At 38.3% G+C, this 13,803-nt stretch overlaps 1 protein-coding gene across 1 annotated transcript in view; it reads left to right on the forward strand.

The window, feature by feature from the left end:
• sntg2 (syntrophin, gamma 2) overlaps window positions 1–13,803 on the forward strand; it is a 115,165-nt gene that overhangs the window by 37,073 nt on the left and 64,289 nt on the right. The window contains exons 5-7 of the mRNA XM_067454917.1: window positions 1,897–1,940; window positions 7,335–7,376; window positions 13,172–13,259. Coding sequence (XP_067311018.1) covers window positions 1,897–1,940; window positions 7,335–7,376; window positions 13,172–13,259 — 174 coding nt within the window. The remainder of the gene's footprint in view (window positions 1–1,896; window positions 1,941–7,334; window positions 7,377–13,171; window positions 13,260–13,803) is intronic.

Raw genomic sequence — 13,803 nt, forward strand, 5'->3', positions numbered from 1 at the left:
TAAGATGACAAGAGTTCCTCCCATCCGCTGTAAAGCAACTGCAGTCAGAGCGCTAGAGATAAGTCGTAACATTTCTGCACTGTAAAAATGATTTTTTTGAGAATATTGGAGTATGTTTTACAAGGGGGAAAACCTACGCTTTTAGTTTTTCTACATCACAATTTTATGTTTAATTCGGTGTGTTAGTTGTCGTTTCTTTGTAATTGTTTTAAAGCGAAGTACATTTCTACACTGCAAAAAAAAAATAATAATAATAATTTTTACTCAGTATTTTTGCCTTGGCTTCCAGTTGAAATATCACAGACTGTAAAAAAATATGGACGTGACGTCACCCATAAGATTCCAATAAGCCGTTCTGAAGCTTAAAGTAGGGGTGAGCTGGGCGTCGCCATCTTGCGAGTCATCGCATGTCCCTCCCGGATAACAGAAAATGGGCAAAGAGGCGGGATGTGGGCGGAGCTTAGGTGACGCAATGACTATAGACGGCGGATAAATGGCCATCCACCGGTCACTCAAAGTAACCACGCCCTTAATTATGCAGAACTTTAAGGCTTTATATAACGTAAAGGAATGACTTATAACAACCCCCCGTGCCCCCCACAACCACCACCACCACCACCACAATTGTCATGAAGGGCAAAATTAGCCGTCTAGACCAAAAACACAATTTGTACCAGGCTGTAAACATGTTTTTTTCTGCTGTAAAGTTTAAAGGTCCCGTTCTTCGCGTGTTTTCGAAGCTTTGATTATGTTTACAGTGTGCAATATAACATGAGTTCATGTTTTGCGTGTAAAAAAACAGTATTTTTCACACAATTGACTTATCTGTACAGCGCTGTTTCCTCTGTCCTAAAAACGGCCTGATGATTTCCTTGTTCTATGAAGTCCCTCCTTCAGAAACACGTAACGAGTTCTGATTGGGCCAGCGCTTCCCGTGTTGTGATTGGACAGCAGCTTAGCGCACTTTGCCCGGAAAGGTCCCGCCTCTTACCATAACCATTCAATGATTATGAAGTGGGCGGAGCCAGAGCTGTGATGATGCTGTAGGCGTCTTCTTCTGCAGAGGCGGCCTTTTTTTCTGGGCTTGGTTACAATAAAAGCTGTTTTTGGACTAACATGGAAGTTTTCGGTTCTGAAACGTACGTGATATTTTTACAGGACTTCTTATGCGTCACATATATGTCATGACCCCTTTAAGCAAAGACTTAATTTGTATACATTTTTCAGAAAACAAGACTTGATATCTTAGGTCATTACTAGATCAGTTACTAAATAGGGTTTTTTTGTGTGTGTTTTTTGCAGTGTATGCCAAACTATTCTCAGTATGTAAAATCTTGTAGTGTACACTTTCCCCTCGTTGTATTTCATTTAAAATAAATGCTCTTCATAGCCTAAATGTAGTCCTTTTGATATCCGTGTAATTAGCACTTGCTCACATTATAGTTTATTCATCGCAAGTATCTGACAGCAGTTGCTAACGTGTGATTAGAATCTGAACCTACAGTACTTGAGTACAATATAGTTTTCTTTCATGGCGTACAGTTCAAATATAATTTTAATCACGATTAATTACTGTACAAGCCTTTATTCATGTGCGTTTGGAGTTTTATTGGTTTTTATTAGCTTCCCGCTGAGATGCTTAGTGTAGAATTAAATCCACGCTTAGAGCTGTTTGATATCAGGAAGCTTATGCAGTTTCATCATATTTGTCAGAATGCATTGAACTTAAACCCAGATTTGTGTGAAATTTGTCCCAAAGCGTTTCATGCCCATGCTAGATTGAAAGGCTCATCAAACTCAAATCCTGATTGCCATGTCATCGCATAAGCACTATTAAATGAGTAATTATATGCCAATCTTTCCATTAACCTCTGACTGGACCATCCGGGGCCTCAGCCGATCAGACGGGGATGCTGTTTATCGGCGATGCCGTGCTGCAGGTTAGTGTTTTGGGCTTTTGCACGCTCTCGTTCTTTACGCTGCTCTCGGGGTCAAGGGTGCATGTTAGAGCAGCGTTTGCTCTGCATTTTAATGATGCTTCTCTCTGATTCATTTTCTCCAGCTTGACTGGAGGTTTAACCTTTATCTCTTTGTATGAATCAGAGGAACAGCAACACACACAGAGAGAGAGAGAGAGCAATAAATAGAATATTAGTTCCTGTGGTGCAACTAAAACAAATGCTTTTATTTCATTTTGAATGTTACAAGACTCCCTGATGCTCTTTACATACACTGACTTTAGACAATTAACTGGCCATAAATATGTTTTACTGGCCATGAATTAGGCATTAATGACACCAAAATACCAGTGAAAATTAACAATACCACAGCTAAAACTACCAGCCTAACTAATATACATATAAAACATTATTAAAGACAAGTACAGTCAGTAATAAGACAAGAACAAATAATCTAATTAATACAAATAATACAATATTACAAAGGTGCAAAATACCAAACAGTTCCTTTTAGGTTTTTCAGGTCTGAAAAGTAGTTTTCAGGTACATTAATTTAGTAAAGAAAGAAAATGTCAAATAACACTGCATAGTCTTAACTGTATAAATTAAACATCCTTATGAATTAATCCTTATTAAAGTTACAAAAGTTATTCAGTCAAGAGCAGTGAGTCATATTTTTCTTTGTCTTTGGTTGTTTGATTAACATTAAAAACAAGCGGCCGGTATATTAGGCTGCTGTCACTTTAAGAGTGAATGCGCGGATCTAATACACATATACTGACACGCATCAACTGTTTGCATTCACTTAAGAGATACAAGACTATGTTTAATAATAAAATCCCCCGCCGCGGTAGTGGAGTCGTGGCTGTCTGCTTTGCGAGTGAGCGCGCGCATGGGGGTTCAGGGACAGGTCACAGGAGTCACACTTTTACTGCTGAAAGTTTACGCGTCTTGCAGGGAAGATGACAGAAAGTGCAGAGCCTAACTCAACCGCGGCAGAGAAAGAGATTTTAACTCCATGATCTAAAAAGCCATGTCTGGAAGGACGTTGGATTTTGGTCGGTAGGAGGTAAAATTGTTGAGCCACAAGATAGTTATATGCAAGCTCAGTAAGATACAGTTAGCATACCATGCCTCATTTTATTTAACGTTAAACACAAGCATTACTAAAATGTAGGCTACTGTACTGGCTGAAGAGATATTGCATGAATAAAGGATAAATGCACTGCTTTCACTGGCTTGATTATTTACCATGTCAAGGAAAAGCTCCATGTTTAGCACAGCACAGCTTGCTCAGAGCACTCAAAATGCTGTAACTTCAATTAATATTAATAATATTTGTTTCAATCACTGAATGAAGCCTGCTATATTTGGGACGAGTCGCGAGTCTCGCAACCTTAAATTGCTTGCACAAAACTTTTGCTCAGCACTCAAAGTTTATTCATTTAAAGCGTTATCCGCAGTGAGGACGAGGGGGGGAGGGGGGTCTGCGCTCTGCGGTCTTGGCCATTATATATAATAATAATTATATAATTTATAATAACAATCTACTTGTTTTTTGTGTAAGTAGTAATACGTTGTCAATAGGGCTGGGACAACGCAATATTTTGCGTCGATGTATTTTTTGCGTCGACGTCATCGATGACGTCGACGCAAAAAATACATCGACGCAAAATATGCGCGTCGATTCGTCAGACTCAAAATAAAGATGGCGGCGCCGGAGAGTAGTAGCAACCATAGATGTACATAATAAAGTATATTATGTAATTAAGTATATTATTTATTATGCATATCTATGGTAGCAACACGAGTGGCTCCTCAGACTTTCAGAAGTGCAAGGCTTGCGGGTTGGCCACAGTCTATGGGGTTGGCGCGCGGTGCGCACGGAGCATCACCAGAGCATCACAGGCATGCGCGCACGCGTTTTGTTGTCACGGCTACATAAACAAATTTCTGCACACAGGAAGACAGATGTTTTGGTAATATTTGATGTATTTTAATCACAAAAACAAACGTTTGCATCAAGTGAAAGCATCGGACACATTGACGTTACCTACATAATAAGCTGTTTTAAATTTAAAATGTTCAATGTCTAATCGCGCTGATGTGACCGAGGGTATCCATCCTCTAAGTGAGCAGTTTCATCCCAGGACTATTCCGGTTTTAAACGGAGTATTGGCGCCCGTAATGCACTCTACATGTAACTTTTTTCACTGTCATGCCGCGGATGCGCGTGGCGTTTCTGTTGCGTGTCAGCCACGGGGCTGCGTGGCGTTTTCTCTGCATTTGCACACTAGAAGCGTGTCTGACGCGGCGCTGCTGCTGCTATTGATGCGGAGGGAAGCCCTATTCCTAATGTTAAACATAAATAGCCTACTGATACAGCAAAGACAACGTCGGGAGTAGCCACATATCTATGGTATTGACGGCAAAATAGGCTACAGAATATTTCGTTCTGTATTGACAGTTGCAATATTTCAAAATCGATAATTGTCGTTTTTTATTATTACAATTAGGCCTATATCTGCATTTATGTAAACCTACAGACTTTCAAACATGAAAATGTAATTTAATAATATGTATTCGTGTCAAAATGATATATAAACATCTTTTCCTATTCTATTTTGCCTGGAGACGCTCCCAACACGCGTGAAAAATAGCGCTCTTCTATTTCTAGCATGCACGCGTTTTCCGCACGTCACAGTCAGTGTGCAAACTCCAACCTCTTAACATGGGAGCCGAAACAAAAACGGACACGCCACGCAGCCGAGACGCTCACGCTTGCAGTGTGTCCCTGGATTTGATTAACCAACTTGTTGATATTTAATCGATGGGCATAGCCTGTAGGCTGAGTTGCATACATAGAAAAATCGTATAATATGTTTCTTTGTTGTAGGTTAATACTTATTTATTTGTGTGTGTGTGTGTGTGTGTGTGTGTGTGTGTGTGTGTGTGTGTGTGTGTGTGTGTGTGTGTGTGTGTAGCCTACTTTATGTTTTCAAGGTTTTATTGAATGCATTGCTCTTGTATAGTCTTACTTTGGAATTTTAAGAGCAATAAACATATATTGCAATGTTAAGGAATTTGTTTTATTCATTCAGATAATTAAATCAACATGTATAAATTGCTATTAGGCAATTAATGGGGAGATAATCGGTAATCGAATCGAATCGTAACCGAACCGGACAGGAAAAATCAATCGTTAGATTAATCGATGCATCGAAAAAATAATCGCTAGATTAATCGTTTAAAAAATAATCGTTTATCCCAGCCCTAGTTGTCAAATATGTATAAACTTAAATAGACAAACTATACAAGTAGTTAATGGCTCTTTGTATTAATTTGTCATTTATTGTCTGTTATTGACGTAATGCGCGTCCAGATGTCCGAATAGTTTGAATATTCGTGTTTGTTTTAGAGGGAATATTCGAACGTCATTTTTGAGCAATTTTGACAGCCCTACTGTGCATTGTCTGAAACGCAGCTTTCTGAGTGCACTACAAATGTTTGTGCACAGAAAACTTGAATATTTAAATTGTCATGGCTTAAACTCAAGTGGTGATGATGCACTGGCCTATCGTCTTGTGTTAGAATTCTTAAATGTTAGAATTTATAAAGATGTTACCGGCCAACTGGCAAGTGACACATTTTCATACACTTGCCAAAGCTGTTTTTGACTCGATTTTGGCGCTTTGCGAGTGTTAATTTAAGGTCCTGGATACTTCTGTTCGACTGCTGGTTAAAGGAGTAGTTCACTTCAGTATTAAAATTTCCTGAGAGTTTACTCACCCACACTTCATGCAAGATGTTTGTGTCTTTCTTTCTTAAGTCAAAAAGAAATAATTTTTTTTGAGGAAAACATTCCAGGATTTTTCTCCATATAGTGGACTTTTATGGGGTGCAAGAGCTCTTCTGCTCTGAGCCGCGATGTGCCATTGCGCCATCACGTTGGAAAGGTCAGGACTTAAGCGGAACTATCACGGTACTGCAAATGTTTTTTTTTTTAGATAATGACAGATCATTTTGCTAGATAAGACCCTTATTCCTTGGCTCCGATTGTGTCGAGCCATTTGAAGCTGCATTGAGACTAAAATTTAGACTTTTTACCCTTTGGTTGCCGTTGAAGTCCACTATATGGAGAAAAAATCTGGAATGTTTTCCTCAAAAATATTCTTAATTTCTTTTCGACTGAAGAAAGTAATATATGAACATCTTGGATGAGATGGGGTGAGTAAATTATCAGGAAATGTTTAATTCTGAACTAATCCTAATCCTTTAACGCAAATATCTAATCAGCCAATCACATGGAAGCAACTCAATGCATTTAATGAATGTAGCTCTAAACTTTTAAACAGTAGTGTATTGTATGTAAAGTAACAAAAAATATTTTGCTAAATATAATCTCTGGTTGCATTAAAGGCACAATATGTAAGTTTTACCGGTAGAGGTCACTTATTTAAAACAAAGGCATAGCTTGATGAAGACTTGATTTCGAGGAATCATGGGTAATGTTGTCTTTACCTCTACAGCCGGTGGAAAAGAGTCAGACAGGACTCGGGCAGAAATCATATTCATGGATGAGCTAATGTTTAAAGTTTTATTAACGCTAGTGTAGTATGAAGCAGGGTGGAGCTGAGCGAGGAGCTGGAGCGACTGCTAATGAGAGATGAGCGTGACACAGCTCGAGAGCAGCGGAGCTTTTATTCTGCCACAGTCGCCTCTTCCGCTTCTTCTGCTTGTGCATATGTGTGGTAACACAAGGCTGTTTTTATCACATTACACATCTGAGTGTGTTGAAAGTGATGTTATAATGCTACTCTGTGCCTTGACTCAGTGCTACTATGAGACACTTGTTCACACTGCAACGAGTGATCATATTAGGCGGTAAAACATGGTACTCTGTACAGTAAATAAACCACCAGATTTAAACAATAAGACTAACTGTGATGAATTTAAGAGTTTCTGTCCATCAATGATCCAAGCAGTTGCTCCCCGTCTAATAAAACAGAATATATTAAAATATCTTTGGTGTTTCCATGGTTTCTACAAAATAAAACGGATATTGAGGGGAACGCAGGTATGATGTCATTTTCCTGATTAAAATCGCTTATTTCTCTGGATTAAGAAATTTCTTGGAAACATTTGTGATTAATGTAAGTACACAAATCAACAAAAATATATAACACTGTTCTATAGGTTTTTTGATGTTTTAATCCAAAAATCTTACGTATTGTGCCTTTAAAGTAAAGAGTTATTTGTCATGAAAATAGTGTCAGAATGCAAAAAGTCGTTTTAATTTCTCTGTTTTTATATGACCTAAGTGTGTCATTTTAACAAATCAAGTCAACAAGTCTAAATCTTTTCTTTTCTCTGCAGGTCAATGGCATTAACGTGGAGAAGTGTACGCACGAGGAAGTTGTGAGTATTCGATTGGCTCTTGAAATGCCGTTGATGCAGAATGAATGTAAAGTGCATGAGATGCCGCTGAAACCTTTCCTATCAGTAGCGAATGTTGGGATTCTCCCTGTAAGGTCTCAGCTATAACTAATTGATAGTGAGTAGATTCATCACTCGTCGATGAGCAGAAACACTCACTCGCATTGGCAGGTTTCCCCTGACAGGATCTATCTTTGCATCTCCATCCGGAAGTTGAAGGATTCGATTAGTGATTTCACTGAACAGCCTAACTAAGACATGAGCTTCTGTCCGAGAGAAGCTGACAGAAATCTTCCTGTAGGATAGAAAACTCACACATGAATCTGCAGTGTTTCTCTTAGAAAGAAAAATGGAGGCTCTTGCATAGATGTTCCTCATCTCAATATGAGCTCAAACCAAATCTCTCATCAAATCAAATCAAGTCTTTATTTATATCGCGCTTTTTACAAGACTGATTGTTTCAAAGCAGCTTCACAGTGTTAACAAGAAGATAATGCAACAGAATTTGATTTGGCTGTACAGCCGCTCTGGAGGAAACTGTGATGTTATTAGCTAACTTCAATTATCATATAGTGTCAATGTGGGCAGATCGGTAATATAGTTGAAATTTAAGTGTCCCAAACTAAGCAAGGCAAAAGTCAAAGGCAACGGTAGTAATCCCTCCAAGATCAAATGATCCCAACCTGCTATCCACATTCTTGGATTTGTGGACTCTTTCTCTTATACTAGTTAATCAATAAGGTGTCTGTAACACTGTTCGATAATATGGGACGAAGGAGACGGCTTGCTGGGACTCGTGTGTTTATTTGTACTCTCTGTTCACAAAACAACAGTGTGTGCTGTACGCGCATTCAACTCACGTTCAGACTCTCAGTATAACGATCACCGGTGCGCTCTCCAGAGCTTTCTCCAACAGCCACACGGGTCCTCAGCTGCTCTCTCTCCTCACTTCCTGTTTCCAATCGGCTTTTATTCACCCTGCGTCCCAATTCGCATACTATCCATCCTAAATAGTATTCGAAAATAGAATTAGTATGTCCCAAATCGTAGTATGTTAAAAAGAGTATTCCAAAGATTCCTGGATGGTTTACTATGTCCGGTCCGAATTCACAGTATGGATCGATGGGCACTCTAACGGCTGATATTACCCACAACCCATTGCGAGTTGGACGAGGATTAGATTAGAACTACAAACGCGGATAAAAAAAGCGTTAAAAAACTACAAACATGACGGATGTGCGAGTCAGACGGTTAAGTAGAGAAGTTTAGATAAAGGGGTTTAAGTGACCAACTATCAATATTTAACCTGACAAAAATATATTTATTCAGTGTTGTCCACATTATATTTCACCTGCAGCAGGATTGTGAACTTTTGTAATGACACGTTTGGCCATTAACTTTTAAAGCATCATTATATTTAAACTGCAAACACATGAGGAGAGTCTCTGCGTTAAAGACACACACATGGCAGATCAACGAGCGGCTCCATTTCTCTCCGATATGGTAGGAGATTAAACTGAATGTGGAGGATTTGAACTGTGATGAATCTGACGATGATTGACAGGGCAGATAAACGGTGACGGGATGCACGTAACTAAGCGACAGAGTCCGTTAAAGATGGCGAGGTAGTCCCGAAGCTTGCATACTTTTCTGCTACACACTCAAAAGTATATACCTTTTCTTCACATAAAGAGTACATACTTTTAGGACGTAGTATAAGTAGGCGAATTGGGACATTCGGTGAACTGCAACGAGACACAGGTGAATGTCATTCTACACTTAACCCACTTATGTACCGCTCACCTGCCTCTTCTCTCCCTTTTCCGACCTCGCTGAACCACGCCCCCTAGCCACAGTCTCATTTGTTAAAGGGGCGGTTCCGTGTTTTTTTTCTAGGCTTGGTTGTGTTTAAGGGGCATAGTATAACATGGGGCATAGCATAAGGGGCATAGTATAACAATCTTCTATTTGACCTTTATTCCACACCGCTGTCTCCACTGTCCTTTGAACGGCTCGTTTGCTTCCTATGAAGCCCATCCCTCTGAAAAACGCAATGGTCTTAGATTGGTTAGATGGCCAAATGTAGTTTCCTGTATTTTTATTGGCTGAAGTGCCAAGCACAGGTTACCTGAAACGCCATGCTCCTTCCCATTACGGGCAGAAGTCACATCTGCGGTGACTAGCAAGGGTTTATGATGTCACCAACCCAGGAAAGAGCTTGTTGTAGTCCAAACCGGCCGTTTTTGTAGTCAATAAACTGCCGTAACTTTAAAAGACAATATCGCCATTTACATTGAACTTTTAGCGCTGTAACTTTGCAGTCAGATACTGTTTATGCTCAAGCAGCGACATTACACACTAACTAAAGTTAAAAAAGTCAAATCGCATACAACCACCCCTTTAAAGGATGTGTACTGCAATCACTTTCCCCCCTCCCCCTCCCCTTGACTCGAGGTTGCCAGATTGGCTGCAGGATCAACAGGAAGGTTTGGATCTGCAGCTGTGGTAACTAGAGCAGATCTGGCAACCCAAAACACTACTGACTTCGTGATTGGTCGATAGGTGGAGGGCGGAGTTTCAGGCCAAAACACAACATGTCGTCATCAACATCAGTTGAGGGCTGCAACAACAGCTTTTAAATGACAATATCCTGGCCGGACTACTGTTGTCAGTGATAGAAGTATTTGAAATTAACATGATTTCTTAATGTCTAGTGACATACAGTTCCTTTAAAGTCCCCTTGTGGTTGTGTCTATGTGGTGTTTCTAATATGCTTTTAGACAAACCATGTGCAAATTCATCAGTCAACTTCATTACTGAGTATTTTCTCCTTAAAAATGCAATGAACCAAAGACAGTCTCAAAAACACCGTTTGAAATCGGCCCAGGTTTTCATATGTCACAAACTTCCTTGTAACCATTCATGTCACGAGGGGGGCGGGGCTTTAGCGTATCATTAAGAGAGAAGAGAAGCAGGTTATCCCGGCATGTTTTTAAAGGGGTCCTTGATTATGATTTGACTTTTTTAACTGTAGTTAGTGTGTAATATTGCTGTTTGAGAATAAACAACATATGCAAATTTACGAAGGGAGATATTTTGTTTGACAGAAATCGCTTTTTAAGGACTACAACAAACTAAAATGTACATAATCCCATAATAAAAAAATAATAAAAAAACTCAACAAAGGCCATGTTGAGAAGAGGAACAGTTGTTGTAGTCGAGCACATTTGGGAGTCGCTCAAGCTGTCGTCCGTCTTTCACTGATTGCAATACAGTATTAATGCAATAGCATCTCATAAAGCAAGATGACAACATGAGTTATAACCGTAATTAAACTAAACTATCCCTATCTTCATCAGCAGATATTCTCTGGCTCTGTGCATCGCACAACAGTTCCCACACCAGCGATTTAGAGATTATCATGACAGAATATGCTAATAAATTACTTGATAGTTAAATCATAAATTCATCAACTATCCATTCATAAACGTCCTGTCTCATTCTACATGCTTTCTTTTTTTCTTGAGTCTCTTACTTCTTACTGTCTCTGGTTTGATCATAAAAGGCTTCTTGATAAGGGTCCGAAACAGAAGCTCATTTGCATTTAAAGGGGCACACAAAATATGTTTTTGATTGCCCTTAAAAAGTGACAATTTATCAATGCTATAAAAATGATCTGTGGGATATTTTGACCTAAAACTTCACACACACACACTCTGGGGACATCAGAAATTTGTATCACGTAATAGATAGATTAATAGAACCCCTTTAAAAATCTTTTTTATTTCCTGCAAAGTTATTTTAAAAGAAACGGCTGTGACAAAGTTGATGCTTCATTGAAGCATAATTAAAATTTCCTGGGCAATAAAAGAAGAATTAGAGCAAAACAGTTTTCCTCTGAGATATTATCACACACTGTAGGTGGCTGTGCAACGTTTGAGATGCGAGACCAATCTCAAGAGATGATCGTAGATGAGATTCTTACGGAAATTGTGAATGCTTTCTTAAAACAATCTTTTAATTATGATGATAAATAAGTGGTCACTTTTTAGTGTTGCATAAATAAAGCCACTATGTGATGGTAGAACTAGTTTAACCAACCGAGTATTCATTAATCAGTAGTCAATCTTTATTTTCTTTTTCCAATTAGTTTAAATGAGACCAATATATTAGACCCATCTATGTTTTTATGTAACTGAAATTCTATGACCCGTCTTAAAAAGAAATGATTAGATTGGACTAATTTCGACCTCCAGTGGTTAATGTCTGTCGGTGTAAACAGGGCTTCAGATTGAAGCATCTTGGATCACACACACACACACGAGGGTTTCTTGGCAAATGCTTGGTTTCCTCTCTGTGGAAATGTTGCACAAGTGTGTCATGTTTAATCAGAGGAAAGCTCAGATTTGTTAAATGAAGCTGTGGTGATGATCAAATGAAGTCTAAAAGTCGATATGGAATCAAAATTCCTTCAAAGGTGCTTGCATTCAGCTCTGAAACATACAATGTCTGATGGAGAAAATCAATGTTGTAAAATGTGTTGTTTATTTAATTTCATGTCACTCTAAGTTCTGGTCATTTATATTTTCTAAACATTAAGTATTTTATAGAAGTAAAGTAAAATCTTTTTTCTTCTAATTCTAAATAAATCCCCCAGATCTATAATTTTTTTAAATTATACAAATGTCATTTTAAAATAAAAACAATCAAATTAAAAAATATTACATTTTATTTGTTAACATGCATGTCATGTGACCATTAACCAACAGCAGAGAAGTGTGAACATGCAAATATGTTGTTAAATTATTAAAATGTATAATATATATATATAATCTCAGGTGGATTTAAAAAAATACACTGTGAAAACATTTTTTTTTAAGATTATTGGAGTATTTTACTTTTCACAAGTACAATCTCATTCTTTTTACTTGTTGTTATTGTGAAATTTAGTAAGAATATAAATGACCATTATTTCAGTTAAAGTTCAGTGTATTTTAGGTCAAAGAGGTTGTGATAGTTTGTGAATCCCTGTGATACATGATTTGTTCGCTCGTTCGTTCGTTCGTTCGGTCGGTCGTTCGTTCGGTCGGTCGTTTCGTTTATTTATTTAGCACCTTACAGACTACCACCATAGTTCCAAAGTGCTGTACATTGCAGTTAAAAGGAAACCAACAATATGTCAAGGTCAAGTTTATTTATATAGCCCTTTAAAACAACATAAATGCTGACCAAAGTGCTGCGCAATATACCAAACAAAGCATCCTCATACAATACAATTTAAGCACTAATAATAAAATATCAAAAATATCTTGTCTAACAATACAACAAGACAAAACACAAAACATCCATGTACTGATGTACTTAAATGCCAGAGTACAGATACGTTTCTAAGCGGTCCTTTAAAACATTTCGATTTATGGAAGATCTAACACCCAACAACAAGTTATTCCATAATCTAAGACCAGCGACAGAGAAAGCACGATCACCTTTCATTTTGAGACGTGCAGGAGGAACCGTTAAAAGGAACTTGTTTGCTGATCTTAGACTTACACCTGCCCTATAGGGCTTCAATGTGAAGATATAATGTTAGTGAACCCAACACTTGATGGCCACACAGCTCTTATTGAAATAGTAACTGGTGAGAGATTACATGCTGATTGCCCACCTCGACTCAACGAGGTGTGAGGCGGTCATTAAAGTGCCGTTCAGACGTCTGTCCTCGAGCTCATCTTCTCATCGTGTCAGAAAGATATTGAATCTCTTCTGCTTCCTCGCAGGTTCATCTTCTGCGAACGGCAGGGGAGGAAGTCACCATCACTGTACGTTACCTCAGGGAAGCGCCAGCCTTCTTAAAACTCCCATTAGGTAGGTTTGGCCAGAAACGCTTCACTTCTGGGCTGTTACTGAACCTAGTGTACTGTCTAAATAGGCAGCGCTCTTCTTAGGGAGCATCCTAACTGTGTGTGATTTGGAAGCTCTATAATTTTGAATGGGAGACACACAATTGATTCTGATAACTAACTATAAAAATACATAACACACACACACAAATAATGGATAAAAATAGTCAATCAGATATTCAGATATTTTATAGTTCAGTGATTAATATTGCTGTAAATCAAAGTATAATCTCTGTCTTTCTTCCTCTGTCTTTTCATTGAGCTTGTTGTGATGCATTGTGGGATTGTCTTCTCTGCATGCATGTTATTCTGCCTTTGTATAAATTGGATTAATGCAATTGAGTTTCTATGCATTTTGTGCATTGTTGATGACCAGTGTTGTGCAAGTTTCTTCCAAACTGTAATACATTATATATTACTTATATAATCACTGCTATTACAATATTACTGTCTCAGAATTGTAATGCGTTACATTACTCCTGTATTACTTTTGAGTTACTTTCACCAAA

This window comes from Pseudorasbora parva, chromosome 10, assembly GCF_024679245.1.
Source record: "Pseudorasbora parva isolate DD20220531a chromosome 10, ASM2467924v1, whole genome shotgun sequence".
In the NCBI taxonomy this organism is placed as follows: Eukaryota; Metazoa; Chordata; class Actinopteri; order Cypriniformes; family Gobionidae; genus Pseudorasbora; species Pseudorasbora parva.